Genomic DNA, 21,147 nt, shown 5'->3' with positions numbered 1-21,147 from the left:
ATTGTCGAAGTGTTTGTAGCAAGATCCCCGAAATAAACAGTAGTAATGCCAATATAGTAATAGGTACTGAAAGCTGGTTGAGACCAGACATAAATAGCAGTGAAATTTTGAACTCGGAATGGACAATGTTTAGGATGCTAATAGACCACCAGCATCCGCAACAAACGTCGCAGAACGTTTCAGGGAAAGTCTTGAGTACACAGGAAATAAATATGCAAATTATCCACTAGTTACAGGTGGAGACTTTAATCTGGCGTCCACTGACTGGGAAAATTACACGTTTATCACAGGGGGCAGAAGTAAAGACTCGGGTGTAGTTATTCTAGGAGCGCACTCAACATACAACCTTGAGCAATTGGTTAAAAAACCAACTCGAGATGGGAACGTATTAGATATCTTGGCGACAAACAGGCCTGATCTTTTTGAGGAAGTTAATCTAGAAGAAGGTATTAACGAGCATAATGTCGTAGTGACTTCTATGTCAGTGGAAGTTGCACAAAAAAAGCGTAGAGTTTTCTTTTTTGGGAAAGCAAATAAAAGTGTCATTAATGAAAATCTTCGTAGTCAACTCCAAGCATTCACCGCGGAACACAAAAATACTGAGCACCTTTGGTCGGGATTTAAAGGTATTATCCACCACGTGCTAGAGAAATATGTGCCTAGCAATAATATCGGGGAGGGATCGATCTTGGTTCAACAAACATATTACGAAGTTGCTGGGAAAGCAGAGAATTTTGCACAGTCGTTTTAAACGTAGTCACTGCCCCGCTGGCAAACAGTAATTATGCGAAATGAAAGCAGCTGTCAAAAGGTCAATATGACATTCTTTTAACGAATTTGAAAGCAATATTTCATCTGCAGATTCTAAAAATAACCACAAAAAATTTTGGTCGTACGTAAAATCTATGAACGCTACAAATAATCCGATACCTTCTCTTGCTGACAGTACGGGCACTGTAACGGATGATGATGAACTAAAGGCCGAAATTCTAAACCTAGTTTTCAAAAACTCGTTTACGCTAGAGGACTACAGCACCATTCCCCCTTTCAATTATCGAACAAACGCAAGGATGGCTGACATAGTGTTTAGTGTATCTGGGATTGTAAAACAGTTAAGATCCTTAGACGCCAGCAAGGCATCTCGCCCAGACGGTATCCCCGTAAGGTATTATGTTGACTATGCTACAAATATAGCACCATTCTTATCCATCATCTATCAAAGATCATTGGAACAGCGGAAAGTTCCACGGGACTGGAAGAAGACCCAGGTCATAGCAATCTACAAAAAGGGTAGAAAATCGGATGCACATAATTACCAGCCAATGTCACTGACATCGATGTGTTGTAGAATCATGGAACATATTCTGTGTTCAGACATAATGACCTTTCAAGACTCTGAGAAGCTCATCTGCAGAAACGAGCACGGTTTTAGGAAACAGCGGTCATGCGAGACACGGCTGGCCCTCTTTGTGCATGATATACAACAGGTTCTAGATACCGGCTCCCAGGTTGATGCCATGTTCCTAAACTTTCGAAAGGCGTTCGACTCAGTTCTGCACTGTCGCTTACTCCAAAAAGTGCGCTCTTACGGTCTATCCGATGACATTAGCGGTTGGATAGGAAGTTTTCTAACAGACAGAAAGCAGTATGTCGTCCTGAATGGGGAGACTTCAACAGAAACAAGCGTATCATCAGTTGTGCCCCAAGGGCAGCGTAATAGGTCCGCTACTTTTTAAGATTTACATAATCGATCTGGTTGATGGTATTGACAGCGGCATTAGACTCTTTGCCGATGATGCTGTAGTCGACAGGAAAGTAGTATCACACGAAAGTTGTGAACAAATCAATGAGGATTTGCAGAAAATAAATGCGTGGTGTAATGACTGGCAGTTATCTCTCAATATTAGTAAATGTAACCTACTGCGTATAACAAAGTGAAAATCCCCATTAAGTCCGCAGCTCGTTGTCGTACGTAGCGTTCTCGCTTCCCACGCCCGGGTTCCCGGGTTCGATTCCCGGCGGGGTCAGGGATTTTCTCTGCCTCGTGATGACTGGGTGTGTGATGTCCTTAGGTTAGTTAAGTTTAAGTAGTTCTAAGGGACTGATGACCGTAGATGTTAAGAACCATAGTGCTCAGAGCCATTTGAACAATTTTTTTGAATCCCCATTAATGTACGAGTACAAAATAAATGCCATGTCTTTGGAAGCGGTAACATCCAGATGGGTGTGACTATTCGAAATGATCTCAAATGGAACGATCTGATTACACAAGTAACGGGTAAGGCGAAATGTAGATTGCGGTTTATTTGGTAGAACTCTGAAGCGATGCAGTCCTTAACAAATGAAATTGCTTACAATACGTTAGTTCGTCCTGTCTTGTTGGTCTGTATGGGATCCTTACCAGTTGGGTCTGATTCAAGAGATTGAGAAGGTCCAAAGAGGTGCGGCAAGATTCGTGACTGGTTCATTTAGCCATCGCGAGAGCGTTACAAATCTCACAGAAAGTTTGAAGTGGGACACGCTTGCAGATAGATGACACGCTAAACGGAAGGGGCTGCTCACTAAATTACAAAATCTGATCTTTGCCGAGGATGTATTACCAACCAACTTTCATATCGCGCAATCATCACCATTCAAAGATAAGGGAAATAGTGCCATCCGCCACACACCTCTTGATGGCTAGCGGAGTATATATGTAGATGTACATGAGTGATACTGCTGTTTACGTACACACTCCGGAACTAAGTTTTCTATGAAAATGAATGCACTTGTGGATTTAATGAAGCATTATCCTGGCGTGTTTGCAGTAAATTTATGACACTCAGCAATTCGGCACTTCGTCTAATCCGGCACCCAAATCTGCAAGAAATGGCCGGATCAGCAAGAACTATGAATTTTGTCCCGCTTCTAGTATCAACATTTATCGCAACCCTACGTTAGCATCAGTCCTGCGATAAGGTACGAGCTTTTGGGCTCACAGACTGCAGATTGAGAAGCCAGTTTTTATTACTTAAAAGAGTTCAACGACGAGTGCTACTAACAATTAGAGTAATAGGTGCCTACTGCGCTACCCCGAACGATGCATTGTTACTGATTTTAGAAATATGCCCATTGGACTTGGAAATCAGGAAAAGCCCTTTACTGGTTAAAGACGGGCAATCAAATGAAAGTACGAAGGATACTTGGAAATGACGCCAATACGAAAAAGATAATACAAGATCGCATATTACAACTGTGACAAAATGAATGGGACACTTCAGGCGCAGGGCACCATACGATTTCCACCCAAACGTAAGGGCGGGGGACTAAAAATGTTATTTCTTAGCCCCTGATACATTACCTGACCGGCCATTGCAAGTATGCCACGTATCTGTACAAAACAAAAGGCCGGATGAGTGATAGTTGCGCCTGCGGCAGAATGGGCATTCTAAAACAGACCTGTGCGACTTCCATATCCGCATCCGGTGACGTCTAAGGGCTGAGGATGACCCCGGAGGACGGCCGCTGCCGTTGGGCCTTCAAGGCCTGTTTGGACATTTTTTGCGCACTACGAAGACACATCGGGGTAATGGCCGTCAAACACTAAGGATCTTAGATCCCAAAATAACATGGAGGTAGGAGTCAACCTGGCGGATCCTGGCCAGAAACTGCAGCCGCAGTATCCAAAATGGATAAAGGAAAATTCACGAGGCGTTCAACCACACGTCAGCATGCTGCCACCCCGGATAGACAACACGCTCTACAGATGGAGAGATGATAACAGAGATCGAGGACCACTGAATGAAATAGTTCTTACAGAATTTATATTGCGTTACTGCACGTGATCGCGGAAGTGTGGGGCCAGACGTTACAGCGAATTGTGGAGTCGCTCGTTGTAGTGGAAACTGTGCTGACGTATCCTCAAGCAAGCCAGCAGACAATGGTTGTTACTGTGGTAGTGTGTGAGCGGATCCATTTAAGGAAACACCCACCCACAGATACACGCACCCTAATAAATGAACAAATACAGAACAGATTCTGTAGTACTAACAGTAGTATTAGTAGTTGGGTAATTGGTTAAGGGTTTTATGGTAGTGCTAGGCAGTAGTTGCAGTATTAGCGTTTGCTTTTGAAATAAGTGCCAGGAATAAATATTTATTTATGATTATCCACAAAAGTACGACATGTATGGCCTGTTTTAGGTTCTCAGATAACAGGCTCTAATTGTGAAGAATAAATAAATATAAATAAACATAAAATCACCACCACCATCCTCATGACATTCAGTGAGGGATGTGGCCTCTTCTAGACTTTTTCATACATTACAGTCGTTAACTACAGGCATTCATGTTGCTCCTGTTTTACGTAATTTATCTACCTTCCATACGGTTGTATTAACTATCTTTCTCATCCCTTAGAACGCAGCAAAGAAATTTTTGTGTTCAACTAAAATACATTCGTTTCGCTACACGTACCGCCCACCTCCACTTTATTTTAATTACAGTCACAAGTAAGTCTAATCCAGCTTTTTCTCTGATTCCTTTGTTTGTTGCCCTGCTTCTCCTAGTTATTTAGAACATGTTTCTTTCCATCGCTCGCGGAGCAAAACTCAACTTCCTGCATTCCATGTCATAGTTTCCTAAGTAAATCTGATAACACACGCTGATTATAAAAGTTTCGTTTCCAATACTTCGTACCTGCCGTTTTCAAAATTCTATTTAGTTTGCCGAAAGCACTCGTGAACATTTTTACTTTTCTGTTCGTTTTCCTATCCATCGACTAGTCTTTACTGAATACCTCTTCGGTGTATGGCGTAGTCTGACATTATTTCTGTCTTGGAGTGCTCCGTTTTCATACCTATTTCGAGACTTGTTCTATGGGGTAGACTAATAGCTAAAGGAATGGATGGTAGATGGACCAAAGAAGTCCTTTGCTGGAACCTAAGAGATGAGAAGGGGCTGAGAAGACGGCTTAATGGCAGGTGGCCAGATTTTATTAGAAGGTACGTGAAAGGAACATGGAAACCAATAGGTGAAGACTGCAATGCACGGAAAATTCTAGGAAATGCTTTTATCCAGCAAAGAATGCACACATTGAAAAGTACGTAAACTGTGTGCCTCGTTTCAGGAAGATTTCCAAAATTTCCTTGACTAAGGATTATGACTGTCTAGAGATCGTACACGTATAAATATGATTAGACTGATACGGTAACTGATGGACATCAAAATCGCAATAATATCGTTTACTAGATTCTGCGAAACACAAAGGGTATTCCTTTAACAACTGGGCCGCTCTACAGAACTTGTTCGTAACTGTCACAAGGTCTATCCGGAAGCTCTTCAGATTACTTATTCATACGGGGACTGTTCAGTGAGGCAAACCGAAACCATTTTCTCGATTAACTACTACTTTTCAAATACGCGTGTTATTGAGATTACTGAAAAACTGCTGTCACATAGCAGCATACCACAGCGGCACTACGCTCAGTAAGACCGCTAAAAGGATGACAATCCGTTCTTCTAACTTGACATGACAATCTGAAGAAACTCTGTCACTGGACGTGTACTTCGACGATGATTCCGAACTATGCCTTGGTCGAGGTAAAAACAGTATTATAAAACAGCCTACGAAAGGCAACATTCCAACACCTTCACGTTCGGCCTATATTCGACAAGGTCACCTCACACGGTACACTTTAGGAACTCACGGAACAATTATTTCTACAACCGCACGAGCTGCTATGGAGCCAAGCGCTCAGCCTTTCCACTGCACTGTCATCCGATACGGGAGACGAGCCCCTTGTGCTTCGTCTAAAATAACACGCAATGGAAACGTCGTCGCGAAGCATCCGTCGAGACGAGGGCAGGAGTTTTACTGTAGCGCGATTGTGTTCAACAGTTTTTAAATGGAAAGGCTGGAGACAAACCACGAAGGCAACTGTAGCTTATTTTCAATAACAGGAACAAACGAAGAAAGAAATATTTGCTTCGAATGCCATGTCGTCACCAAGAAGAAAGTTTGAAGTACAATGCTAATTTTTTTCGTAATTACTTGTTCGTCACGAATTACGTTTGACAGCCGAACTCTTTCAACTTGCACGGAGTGTGAATGACTACAGACACCTGATCGCTCACAAATAACCATTAATCGATATGAAAACACAACTAAAATTAAGAAAGACGCCAAGACACGAAGGTCTCTTTTGCCACGCTTCTTGAACATGTTCTTTTCTTTGAAATGGGACTAATACATTAGGTGACGGCAAACGGAATTTAAGTCAGTGGAGAAAACAGTATACCACATGCGAATTTTATTTCCTGTTGATTGACTTTGAAAGGTAACTGGGTGTTGTGGGATTAAGTCAGGTGCCACTGAACTAATTACATCACGATATGAGACACTAGAGTAGAATATGAGTTTTGCTATTTGTGAACTAAATAACTGACGAATATAGAAGAGGATTTAATAATCCTTAGTGGCAATAGCAATAAATGCTTTTCTGGAAAAGAGTAGTAGGTTAAACCTTGTTACGAAATCTTTTCTGACAGTATTTGTATGGAGCACTGAATTACGTGTGTGCAGTCAAGAAGGGAATGTAGTTTCGGAACTTGGGTGCTACATAATGATGCTGCATCTTGGATGGGTACACAGAGTTAACTCATTGATGAAGTGTTGAACCAAACTGAGAATAAAAGTGATCTGTGACACGACAAAAAACGAGAGATGTTGATAGGACATATCCTGAGATAGGAGGAAATACTTAATTTGGTGATGGAGGGTTTGGGGTAAAAATGGTATATGTAGGTGGACGATTGATTACAGTACGCTGGTTCATACAGATATAGGTTGCAGTAGGTTAGTTAGATATGAAAGGACTTGGACAGAGCATTCTAGTAAGGAGAGCTAAACCAAACCACTTTTCGGGTTGAGGACCACAAAAGCAACATTTTTTTGGTCGCAGATCCAAGTTAATATTTAGAGAACGCTGGCACAACAAAAGTGACACAAAACACGACGCTCTAAAGATGAAAATTTCATGTGATAAAATAGTTTCATGAACAAAGCAGCCGGCCGTGGTGGCCAAGCGGTTAAAGACGCTACAGTCTGGAACCGCGCGGCCGCTACGGTCGCAGGTTCGAATCCTGCCTCGGGCAGGGATGTGTGTGATGTCCTTAGGTTAGTTAGGTTTAAGTAGTTTTGAGTTCTAGGGGACTGATGACCTTAGAAGTTAAGTCCCATAGTGCTCAGAGCCATTTGAACCATTTGAACAAAGCACTGTCAATATTTTTATTGTAATGAGTAACCCTCCCGAACAGGGTGCACACTGGTTGATGCAGATGACATTAACCATCCTTAAGATCTTACGACAACTTTAAATCGAACCAAACTTATCATCTCAAAAATACGAAAAATACTGTGCTTTGTTCACGAAATTATAAAAAGTTCACAGTTTTCTTCTGGCTGCACAATACTATCCTGAGTATCATTTTCCTAAGCAACAATTCCACTTCGAAAATTGGAGACTGAGTTTGTCCCTCCTGAACGCGCAATTCAGGACAAGAGAAATCTGTCAACGTCCAACTACAGAATACGGACTTTCTCGGCGTATACTACAGGTGAAGAACTCTCCTAAGTGTTTCCAGCCGGTTCGTAGCATTAAGGCAACGCGACGTTCGACGAGTGTTATAATCATCTTCTGGTGAAGTGTAGAGTCATTTGCAAATCTAGACACTTCGCCAGAAGACGACGAGTTTACACTCGCCGAAACGTAACGTCGCAGTATCTTAGCGCTACCGCTCTGCTAGAAACACGAGAGCTTTTCGTCAATTACAGATCTTCCATATGTGGTTTGCACTGTATACATAATGACGCAAACTCGGTTTATCTTAAATGGCTGTGTTGGTGAAATACATTTCAAACTGAAACAAAAATTCTGCAAATGTTGCAAATAAAGTAATTGCCATAATATGCTACACAAGCTGAACATTTTTTTGAGAGGCATGTTGTACCTTACTCAAACAAACGCACAATTGTAGTCGTCTGCTGCACTGCCCCGCAAAATAAGCGATAGCTGTTTCCAATCTAATATACTGTCTCTGGTTTCAACAGGCTGCGACTGCTGGACTTCCTTCACACTGGTGATTTGGTGGCGCGGCAGAACGAACGGTCTTCGCAAAAGCACGCACTTCTCGTGAAGCGTTACCCGTTGGCGATTCAGCAGCGCCACCGGCTCCACAACCACCCGTCGGGATGACTGATCGCAGCCATTCGACCGCATATGACCCCCCACTGCGCGTTTCAGTAGAGCGCTAACGTCAGGTGTTCACAACTGCTATACAGGGTCGGGTTGCAGCTGCCGCTTGGCCAGACTGCCCTGTGTTTCTTGTTTTAGTCTGTGATAGCTGAGTTACATGTGTATCCTGCGTCGTTGAGAGTTTCATATTTTTTTTTTTTTTTTTTTTTTTTTTTTTTACACTGGGCGAAAAAAAAGACACCTTTATGGAACTTTTCATGAAGTGAAAAGTTGTCTCAGCGCTATAGGCACTTCATAATATTAAAAGAAAGGAGTTTTCCCTAACTCCTTAGTGTGTTTAAAAATAGTCGATATTTTTACTACCCCTTAGAAGGTACAGCATGCCTGTACGACGGCTGCCGAATCACCGGTGGCCAGAAAATAATTTCAAATGCTTCAATTTATATTAAATGTTACCTCTTTTTCAGAAACGCTTTTGTCGCTATTACAGAAAAAAAAATTTATATCCTCTCTACTTACAGCATCATCAGCTATTTTGTTACCTTAAAAGCAAAACTCATCTATTCCTTTCTGTGTCTCATTTCCTCACCTAACTTATTAAATGATGGCACTATGTCGTTGAAGACATCTCCAAGGTGATATGTATGTTCCAACACTCTGAGTAACACAGTCTAGATCACAATATTATTCATTTTCGATAACTGGTTTTGGCCAGTAGAGGACATCTTAAAAAAAAAGTCACAGTAAATGACGTGTGTCAATGATGACAACCTACTCTAATTGTGCCAGTATTGCCATATTTAACTTGGCTATACTAACTTACCCATGTTTTACTTATACTGGTGTTTATGTTTCAACTTTTCTTCATGGCACTATCCACATTCCATTCAAATGATCATCCAAGCACATTGCAGTCACTGACTGAATTACAGTGTAATTAACAAACCTCCAAGTTATCATTTTATGTTCCTGAACTTCAATTCCCTTTCAAAATTTCTCTTTGGTTTTCTTTAGCGCACACTCAATGGGCAGATTAAGTAGTGTCAGAGCCAGACTACAACCCTATCCTACTCCCATCTCCACTACTGCTTCACGTCATCCCACTCTTATTACCATACTACAGTCTGGTTTCTGTCCAGATTGTAAATAACCTTATGCTCCTTGTATTTTACCCCTGCTACACTCTGAATTTCAAAGATTGTAATCCTGTCAATAGCGTCACAGGCTTTTTCTTAACCTACAGATCTTACTAACAGACGTGTACTTTCTATCAACTTATCCTATAATCTTCCAAGTATGTTGTATGCTCAGTAGTGCCTCATGTGGGCTTACATTTCTCCAGCACCCAAAGTGGTCTCCTTTGAGATAAGCTTTCTCTATGAATAATTGATATTCATATTTGCCAACTACAAGTTATTAAACGGATGGTTTAGAAATATTAACGCATCTGTAGCTGCTTTCTTCAAAACGGGTTAGTGACATTCTTTGTGAAGTCTGAGAGTATATTGCACGTTACCTACAGTACACACATGATAAAATTGTTGAGTTGCAGACATATACTGCCGTGTTGTTTGTGTGATGCGTTTATCAAAATTCTGTGATTATTAGGTTTTAATGTACAATTGTTAACACTGACTGCATTCTGCAACTATCCATATAATATATACATATGACCCAGCCTTGGTCCATCTTACCAATGAAAAATGTCAGATTCATTTGTAGAGGAGTGATACACATTTTGCATGTGTTTTTTGTAATTTTTTAGAACATGTATCACACATTTTACATTTAGAAAATATTAGCTACATATGTTGCATACAACCTCTGAATCTATCTCAAAATGTGAATTTATCCTTTTAAATGTTCAGTACCTTTGTTCCCTCTTCTAAGATTGTTATTAAACACTGGTATACAATGGAACAACAAACATTTTATTTCCAGATTTTTTAAATTAAAAATGGCTGTTCTTATGTTTTGACACCAAGACTTCATCACATTTATTATATAATTAGTAATGGGAAAAAACACAGGCACCTCTGTCCAGAGCAGTCAGGGAGACTGGTCGTGTGTGTGTGTGTGTGTGTGTGTGTGTGTGTGTGTGTGTGTGTGAGCTGTGATTGCTTGTGCGAATGTTTCCTATCTGAAGAAGGTATTGGCCAAAAGCTCAATGTGTAACAGCCTCTTCCTTACACCTGTCTACAACTCTTGTCATCTTTACAGTGAGTAGCAATCTATCCTTTTCATAACATTACAGACAAAGAAATACATGGTTTCAAAGCCTTTAATACTCATGGACTGAGAGTTGCAGTTTTCCACTTTGCACAAATATTTGGAAGTTGGCCTATACCCTGGAAAATGCATTAAAAACAAAATAAAAATAAATAAATAAGCAAACTCAACTTCACAATTCAAACATCAGCATTAAGCTGCATAGATCGGCAGGTTTGATGACTGATCACTGATATTTAACTGTTTCATAAATATTTGACAGAACTGATTTTAATGTATGAAATGCTGCAAAACAAGAGTGAGTAAGTACCTCAAAATGGCACAATGCTTAATGGTTTTAGCTGTACCTTTCCCTTCCTTGGATCTGAGAACTACGTCACCCAGATGCTGAGGAAATTATATGTTAGGAAATGGGACACTAAATGTAGTATATGCGTTTTATTATCTAGGCAGCAAATCAACTGGCAATTGTTGAAGTAGAGAGCATATCAAGTGCAAGCAGGCAAACACAAGAAAACCTTTTTTAAATAAGAGATATTTGTTAATGTCGAATAGAAATTTAAGCACTATTAAGTATTACTTGTGTGGAGTGTACCCTTGTATGGAAGCGAAATATGGACAATAAACAGTTCAGACACAAAAAGAACATATGCTTTTGAAATGTGTAGCTCTAGAAGAATGCTTCAGATCTGATGGGCAGATTTGATAACTAATGAGAAGGTATATCAAACCGTGGAGAAAAATCTATGGCGCACATTGACTAAAAGAGGGGATACAGTCTGGGGCATCAAGAGATGGTCAATTTGGCAATGGAAGGACATGTGGAGCCCTAACATTGAAGAGAGGGGCCAAGGACTGACTATAGTAAGCAGATACAAATGGATGTAGCTTGCAGGTGTTACGTAGAGATGAAGCAGCTTGAACAGGACAGATTAATACGGAGAGCTTCAGCAATTTAATCCTCAGACTGGAGATCATAACAATGACTTTTTCACTGGGATAACTGAAAGAAAAAATAACATCTACTAGTGGTAATATAAAAACAGATGAAGCAAATCCATACCAATTCCATAATACTCAATCTTTCAAAACATGTCACCTTAATCAGAAAAATTAAGCCAAGATCTGTAATTAAAGTGTAGAAGTTAATTTCACATAGCACTCTGACAGTAAGTCTACAACATACAGATAATGAGGCATTTCTGTAGAACAGATCTGAAAATGTATTTTGAGAATGAAATGTACCTATGAGGCAGCTAACTTCAATGACTAACAAATCTGAATTAATTAATTTTGATACAGCTACTGTAAAACAGTTTAACACAAACAACTACTCTATTTCACTATTCACAAACACTGTATGAACCATCAAAAGCCAGACAGTCCTACAGCACTCAAATTGTGTCAATTGAAAATCTTTTCATATTTTCCTTAATTCAGTGATCAACTGTCAACACTTTCATTACATACCTTCTACCTGTAACCTCACCATGACAACCTCGTGCACGTTAATATGCCTTTGTTTTTTTATCAGCACTAGCAGTACTAAGGCTACAGTCTGAATTCTTTTAAGTTGCTAAATGTTCATTAAACTTCACCGCTGGATGGCTTACCTGCCCACTAAATATAATTTATGGTGTAAATATGTTTTTGTTGACTAAGTTGCATGACAAACTGAGAACACAACCAGTTTTGTTTTTTTTTACTCACTTTACAAACTTAAATATCATGTTATGACGACAGTAAGGTCATAATACATTTAGACTGTAGCATTTGTCATGGCTCACAACTACATTATCACATGAGAATAGTAATGAGGATGCTCTTTTCCAGCAAAGAGACATTTAATGCAAATTATGTTTCACTGGATCATGAAGATCAGACCTCTTGTGTCCATACACAACAACTTGATTACAAGAATAAATCTTAATGCTGTACAGAAAAAGTAAGTCTATTTGAGAAATAAAGCATGTCACTAAGACCAGTGATAGTTATGTAACCTATGGTATACAATATGTCAAATCTGTGTCACATTGTTAGTAGACAAGCCACAAATGTTTCTCATCCCTTCTCTTACTATAAATTCCTCAGATATACTAACCAATTGAGGCACTTCACTATTGTGTAAGTAATACTGAAGCTTACAAATTCTGGTGTACACATGGAAGGGCACTATAAATGGTCACAAGTTTCTTTGACCCACGGGTAAGAGTCACGGAGATGCTGGAAAAGCTATTGTATCTGCACACTGTTGCTCATTATTAAGCAGTATAATAAAGACTTTCTCTGTGCGTGAAGCCTCTAACAGGGATACTGATGCCTTGTTACCAGAGAAAAAGAAAATCACACTAGAATTCATCCTCAGACATGGGGAATAGCATTTATAAACACTGTATTCCCCTCAGTCCACTTTGGAAATTGAAAACACATTGGATTATTCATCAATTCTGAAAAACCAATTTCTGCCATGTTGTTAAAGGTGCAATAGGCTACTTTAACAGACATAAAATTTAAAATTTTAATTAAAATATCAGACTGTCTGTAAGGATAGTGTCAATATTGTACACAGGATATTACCAATACGTAATAGACAGTGGAGGGGGCTCCAAGATCTGCTTGACATATTTGTTGAAACAATTGATAGTTTCTGAACTTAACACAAACGTACTCATTGGCATAAGTACTCATTGAATGACACAGATTCTTTCTTTTCCATATTTTTTGTTCCTTCATAATAACAATATTTGCAGCATTGATTCCTGTATCTGAAATACTTTCTATCCGAATAGTTCTATGACAACACTAAGACAGGCATCACCTCAGCTACAACCAAACATCCATGATACACTGAACAGGACATCAGCGCTGTATCCCCAAACCAGCTGCTGGAAGTGGCTCATGCCAACTATAGGCTCGATCCCTCGTGTGAAACAATGTCCACTGCACGTTATGGCATGCATATTGTACTAATGGTCAAGAATCAAATTTGTGAAGAAGATGCATATTGTCCCTATACGTTCTCGCTGTTGGCACCAATATCCAATTAACTGGATAAATGTGGATAATGTCACTTTCAAATTATCCACAATACATTATGTCCTTAATTTTGGTCAAGGTTATGCACAATACTTGTACCTAAAACCGACTGTACTTTGGGTTTTACATAAAATCACCTCATGGACTTCACATTATGTCACCAGTATCTGTAGACATAAGAATACCAGAACCACAAAATCAACTGTTATAAGTAGCAAGGTTTGCACACACTTCCTGTGCCACTAAGGGCTGTAAAGAAAGCCTACAAATAATTGCCTCAAAGATAACAAGATGCATCTGTATTTTGCAGGGACTGGGAGGAGGTGGAAGGCAATGTACAGCAAAGACTGCCTGTTGCCACTTATTCCAGTCTTTGTTTCTAGTACTTAAAAGATCAAAATAGGCATATATGGAACAACATAAAATTTACTGCGTCGGTACATTTATTGTAGTATGTGTGTCAATGTATACAAGAGCATATTGTCACTGTTTACATGTCGTTATATAATGACCTGTATGCATATTCTGTCACTTGTGGCAAAACATGTTCTGTGTTTATATATTGTAATGGGTCATTCAGAAACAGAGTAAGATACACTATTCTACAACTAACTTAAATTTCGAGCATAAAATTACACGAAACAGAAATGACTATTAACTCATGTCATTTTAAGTTCTTTAAAGCTCAAATTGCCAAAATGGAGGCTCAGTACGTTCGGCTACAATTATATTAACCTAAAAAGTAACGTTTTTGTCCTAAACTAGTTATTTGCAGTGGTTATTGCTCATATTTTTAAGCATTTTTTACAGGTTTTGTTGGATATCTTCCAAACGAAACTCCATGTCACAAAAAAATTTCAATACACAAGCTGTGTACGATACCCTTACTGCTTACTATTTTCTAAATAATTAAATAGCGAAATGATTGCGTTACGGAATGCCAATTACTTTTCTTTTGTGAATGTTGCTATTAACTTTATCAGTGTTTTTGGGTAGGTCAAGAATCAGCAAACTGTCATTTCAATGCGTCAGAGTGGTTATCAACTTCAATAAAAATATAATCTGGAAGATCGATGGTAATTACACTTTCTGGAAAACATTCAAGTACGTTTGACATAGTAATCACATCCAAGTCAGGAATTCTGATAGAAAACCGAGACGCTCCAACAGAAACAAAAACAATAAACAAACTGACAGCTGACATACCTGATAGCACCGATTTCCTTTAACAGCTATGAAGTATGGCAGGGTATATCAACTTACCACCGTTGTTCGTATCACTTTTTTGTTGAGACTTCACGATGGACATCACAGACATGTCTCCACTATCTTAATATAAATTCGGGCTTTGAATTTGAGCTAGGGCAACTGTTTTTATCACAGATTATACTATTTTTTTAAAAAAAGCACTGGTACAACAACATATGACTGAAAACCACGGTCTAAAACACAAACATGCACAGTTCACTTGTGACCAACGAACATCACTAAAAAAACATCATAAAGTACTGTCTACAGTCTAAGAAAATCCTTGCAGAGAATGCAAAAATAGAAAATGTCGGCGTAACACCCAAGAACTAAAAATACGACAATGTTTGACGAAAGATATACCATTGGCTGTTTCTTGTTCAGTAAATACAATGCCAAGTGGCATATTATCTTTGGAACGTTTACAACAGGAAAGAGTGCTGCAAAAATCATCAAATTATTGTAATCACCTGTATTAATATTGCTTTTAAATATTCAGAAAAAGTCAAAAAACAACTGAGATTATTTTGGCGTAATTTGTAAGTGCTCTACCTGCCGACTAAAGGATGCAACATTTGAACAAATGACATTCATTTCCGCGCAATATTTAAATCGTCCGAGTTACAAACCCAGGGCGCAATTCTTTCTACTTGTTGGAAGCATCCCGACTTTGGATAATGATTGAAAGTGTTTATATTGTTCTTTGGCCTACCGGTGTAGTTTTGCTGATGTTATGTGATCTCTTTGTTTTTAAGTTGTTTCTGTGTTTGACATGCCATTCTGGAATTGTCGTTTTCGATTCCTGAAAATAAAATCTTTTTATTCGGTTATGGAGTTTTAGTCATTTATTGGTATGTATATGAGGGAGGAACCCTATAAAATGGTGGTCACTAGAATACAATGGAAAACAAAAACCCCAGTCAACGAACAAATACTGAAATCTCATCATGACGTCAAAGGGGTTCAAATGGTAAGATTGCTTTTACAACTACGAAAAGACCTGCAGAAGCATATTAATGACATCCAAACTCAAACTGCAACACGCTGTAACATTAAGTTATTCCCACAAACTGCGAGACTGACCACAAATATGACGAACAATTCGCTCGCCGAAACCAGTGTAGTTCCCAGACTAAGAATGAAAGTACATATTCCAACATTTCTACGGAAGAACCAGAAGTATGGTTTGCAGTCTTAGACATAGCGTTCATGCAAAACTATGTTTCTAGCGATCATTATACTAAATCCATCCTCGCGACATAAGGATCCCCATTTGAGAAACACATTAAGTGAATGAGTAAATCAGATGGTCTACGAGTGCAACAAATATTTCAGTTGGAGCGTATCGGCAATAGAACATCGTAGGAATTCTGGCTTACCCGTAAATAAGCAATGCCTGATGCAACGCTACGTCACATTTGGCTGAAGCAACTACCATTACTACTAAAACAGCTGGGGTGACATGTGAGAAAAGTGATGATAATTCAGCAGCAGAGAAAGTTCATTTATCGATGAAGAAGGCAAAAATTTCGGTAGTTGGACTAAGTAACGACTTCAGCATGGTAGAGAATACAGCTATTGCACATGAGCAACGGCTGAACATTAACGAACAGTTATTGTCATAACCAATTATTGGTACTGATGATATCCAAGTGGACACACAACAGATTGAAGAAGATAGTCACTGATTCCGTCGACAGAACCAAATACGACACAAGCAAAATAGCATCAGTTAGTATGCTGGCACCACATGCGTTTTGGTGATCAGGTCACGAGGTGCATGTGTCCATACACGTTCCCAGACGGCCGTTGCATTCAGCTTAGGAGCAGCAGGCCTGACTGTTCAACAAATGCGCCTTATTAGAAATGAAGGAGCGATCGTTATTCTTGGAAGCACCGAAGATGACATAAACAAAACTAACCAAGAAACCACACTCAGAATTGGCCAAGCGATCAGCGACGAATCGCCCTTAGCCACACAAACAGCAAACAAACACGTTTGGTTACAACATCACGCCGTTTGTATGTCATGGTTGGTCAGCATACGACAGACATAAGGCACATAAGAGGAGCAGAAAATATAGTTCCTGATTTTCTGTGGGATTGGTGCCATCTCTTCCACGACAAATTACAATCACCTCATTGCAGTGCAAGGCACTGAAAAGCAGCTACAGGAATACTTATACTGGTAAAGCGATTCAGCTGACCTCTACCTCAAACAAATACTGTTAATAAGTAACAAAGACCTTATTTAGTATGATGTGTCTAGACCCTCGCCCAGACCTTTTGTGCCTGGAACTATACATAAAAGAATACTTGAAAGGGTTAATAACCACATCCATCCCAGCGCAAAAGCCACCATTAAGTTAATGAGAGAGAATTTTTTGTGGCTCAGCATTAAAAAAAAATATATGTTCAGGTGTCAAGAATGTGTGTCGCATTCAACAGTGCAAAGTTGGCAGACACATATGTAAGCAAGTGGGAGAATTTCTAGAAACAACAGGCGTTTCCTCCCATGTACTCATAGATCTTGTGATCCTGCTTCCCCCGTTAGAGGGGTATCGATATAAATTTACAGGTGTTTATAGATAAACTCGTTGGCCTCACACTACTCCAATCAGTCACATCTCGGTGGAAACAACAGCAAGAACCTTAATAACGATGTGAATTTTCCGTTTCGACTGTCCAGTTCATGTTACTTCAGATCAAGGGCGGTAATTTCAGCTGTTGCTGTTTGCTGTTCTTCAAACTATCCAAACCGTATGGGTTCCAACTCAACCATACAACCAGCAATCATCCCACAAGCACTGGTATGGTAGTGTGTTGGCATAGGATCTTAAAAGTCATGTTTATGTGCCAAAATAACAGTTATACTACCACTCCAACCTCTGGTCTTCCTAGGGCTCTGCAGAGCTTTGAAACAAGACTTTGGATCATCAACAATGGAAAGGGTTAAAATGGCTCTGAGCACTATGGGACTCAACATCTTAGGTCATAAGTCCCCTAGAACTTAGAACTACTTAAACCTAACTAACCTAAGGACATCACACACACCAATGCCCGAGGCAGGATTCGAACCTGCGACCGTAGCAGCCTCGCTGTTCCGGACTGCAGCGCCAGAACCGCACGGCCACCGCGGCCGGCAACAATGGAAATGGTTTATGGGGAGACATTACACCTGCTGTTGGAGTTTTTTCTGGCATGACAGCTGTCAGTTGAACCAGAGCTGCAATTTTTACTTCAACATGTGAAGATCCATATCTCTGAGGTGTACCCTTCACCAGCATCACACCATGGAATCCAGAAAAAGTTTTCGTCCACTAGGACCTTAAAACATACTTGCATGTGACTGTTAGGACAGCTGTAGTTTGGACACATTTTAACCACCATACTCAGGACCTTTCCAAGTGCTCGAACATGGTAAACACACAGTACAAATAATGTGCAACAGCAAACCACTAACTCTGATACATGTCAAATCAGCATATTTGCTGACAACAGACACCCTTTCATACCGAAAGAAATCCAGGGACTCCACATGAACTGCTTCAAACCAATCCAGAAGTTGGCCTGATTACTTAACCTCCAGTCGCCCTCACCTCAGCAAACAAGTGTACAGGTAGTATCAGAGATACCAGCAGTTTACACTAGAGCCAGCCAATGGATGCATTATAAATACTCGCACATTCTGGTAGATTCTAGCGGGGGGGGGGGGGGGGGGGGGAGAGGGGGGCTGTGTGGGAAACACCAACTCTGGATACGTTGTTATTTTTGCAACTGACTCAACTTTGCTGATGTTATGTTTTCTCTTACATAGTTTTATGTTTTGGCTTATCACTGTGGAATTGTCATTCTCGATTCCTAAAATCAGTTTATTCGTTATGGAGTATTAGTGAGTAATTATTCTGTAAATATTGGAAGAATTCTATATATTTTATAATAATCTTCTCTATTTGGCATGAAAATGCAAATCACAAAAATACATGTGCATTAATGGAACCATAGTTCTTCACTAATAATAACATATTCACTAACTTAATAATATGCTGCAGAAAGGCTTGAAAATTACATCAAGAGATTGATGTATTGTCTGAGAGGAAAATGACTTCTTCAGAGTTGTACATATCAATTATCACAGATCGAACAGCAACAACTGGAAACTGGTGATATCATAACCAAATTTTGTGGATGCTATACAAAATATTATTAATAAAAAGTCAGAAGTTCCGCAGAAAGTGAATGATGATCTTTTCACTGGCTTGCTCTGCAACGATGTCAAAGAGATTACTTTTATTTTTCTAGTCTTCTTCCTTAGTTTGTTGCTGAAATCTGCTAATCCAATTCAGTGTTTTGCATTTGTGTGATGAACAATGTATGTACTTTTCTGATATGTTTGTTCCATTAACAATAATGTAGACTATTTTGCTAAGTGTCTTGTACTGATACTTACATCTTAGTTTAGATTTAAATGCGTTAAATGAAGGAGATGGATACATACAGATATAAAATTTTCAAACATTCGTTTGTAAGAGCAAACTGAACTAGAGGCATGACTTCAAATTATTTTTCAAAAATTCATGGATCATAAGCAACTGCTTGTAACTGATGATATTGTTGAATATTTTTGTTGATTAATAATTTACAGTTTTCCATATGAAAGTAATCCCAATACTTGTGTGAAAATATTATTAACCTCCAACTAACTACAATGCTTTTATGTGCATAATTTATAAAAGAAGATATTCCAGATTATATCACTTGTAATTGTCAAAGAGTAAAGGAAACACAAAAACAAATGCAATAAGTCGATTTATCATAGAATATTTATTCCTTCCATGATTTTCACTAATCACCCAGTCATTAACAACAATCAACAATTTAACAAAACTGATTAAGTTCTCATGGCCGAGGTTCACAGTAATGTAGAAATTGTTAAAGGACATCACATTCCCCACTGATTGTAGAAATTATTTATTTCACAACTGCAATTTCGGCCTTAAAACCATTTTCAAGAGATACTGTAAAAGATTTTATTTCAACCCATGCCAGGCTTTAAAATGACTTAGAATTGAGCTGGACATTTTTAATTTCTTGAGTTATTACCAAAAACTTTAGTTTTTGTTCGTATTGTATGCCACTGACTTGGCAGGCAATAATGAAAGCAACCTTAAATTTCTTACAGATGACAAATTTGTCTATAATGAAATATCTCTGAAGAAAGCTGCAGAAATATTCAATCAGATCTTAATCAGGTTTCAATGTGGTGCAAACATTAGCAGCTGGCTTTAAATGTAAAGTAATCTAAAATTATGCACTTTATAAAATGAAAAAAAGTATTATGCTATTACCACAAATCAATTATTCACAGTTTTTATCATTCAAATCACTCACATGCTTGGGTATAACAATACACACTAACAAATGGAAAGTGTTACTGAAATGGTCCTAGACAGCAAAGGCATGGACATGGAAATGACAAGGGCTCATGACACAGAAAGAAATACTTTTATGGAACTGTAACACATTTATTTTCCAGAGACGTTTTGATCTCTCTCTCTTTTTTAAATGAAATTTGGTAGAATAGTAACCCTTACCAGAAATAATATCTTCATCAACATTAATGAAATCACCTGACCAATGTACTGAGCTTGGTTATTACTGCTTTTATCTTAATTTGAAATAAAAGGTTTCAGCTAAAACAAGAGATAGAATTTAGAAAATCTAGCATGTTTTAGCACAAGTGGGATCTCTCAATGTTCACTATAAATTTACTTAAAACTTATGACCCCAAAAGCATTACTTCCAATTGATTTTTTTTTATTAGACAAGCTTCTGATATACCTAACAGGACATCCCTTGTTCCACAGTGAGAAAATTTAATACACATGAACCAAGTTGGTGAATGGATTGATTTCTTTTTGGAGGAGAGAAATGGCGCAATGCTGCTTGTCTTTTATGTTTTCATTCAACTATTAGTGGGAGCCAGCTTAATACAGATGAGGAATCACATGATACTCTGCTTATGACAACATAGGAAAAAACGAAGTTACCAGAACAGCAATCACAGCTCACCATAGATTCTGCAGAATTGTAGACAAGAAAAACTTTTACCATTGTTCTGTACAGCTGACATTAAAAGCTAACTGAAGTAGAACATAAACTCCGAATCTGACTTCTGAAGGTATTGCCACAAAACAGCCAAATAAAGGTAACAACTAATTCTTTGCCAACCTTCAAATGCATACACTATTTCAGTGGGTAATCAGCCTAACATGGAGGAAACAAATGTTAGAGCACAGCTGGGAACATTACAAGAACACATAGGTCTGAACACAGTTACATTTTCCCATGGACAGATGCTCAACAGTTTCAATTATAGCCCAAAGCACCTTCATGACAGC

General features: G+C 38.9%; 1 protein-coding gene across 8 annotated transcripts in view; it reads right to left on the bottom strand.

Annotated features, from left to right (window-relative positions):
• Positions 1-15,080, bottom strand: part of LOC126100417 (eukaryotic translation initiation factor 4E transporter-like) — a 274,981-nt gene extending 259,901 nt beyond the window's left edge. For all 8 annotated transcript variants that reach the window (XM_049911013.1, XM_049911014.1, XM_049911020.1 and 5 more), the window contains exon 1: positions 14,762-15,080. In XM_049911013.1, the coding sequence (XP_049766970.1) occupies positions 14,762-14,816 (55 nt within the window). In that variant the 5' untranslated portion in view covers positions 14,817-15,080. The remainder of the gene's footprint in view (positions 1-14,761) is intronic.
• Between the last annotated feature and the right edge of the window lie 6,067 nt (positions 15,081-21,147).

The sequence above is a fragment of the Schistocerca cancellata genome, chromosome 9, assembly GCF_023864275.1.
Source record: "Schistocerca cancellata isolate TAMUIC-IGC-003103 chromosome 9, iqSchCanc2.1, whole genome shotgun sequence".
In the NCBI taxonomy this organism is placed as follows: domain Eukaryota; kingdom Metazoa; phylum Arthropoda; class Insecta; order Orthoptera; family Acrididae; genus Schistocerca; species Schistocerca cancellata.
The sequence above is the reverse complement of the archived record's forward strand: the minus strand, read 5'-3'. Positions and strand labels throughout refer to the sequence as shown.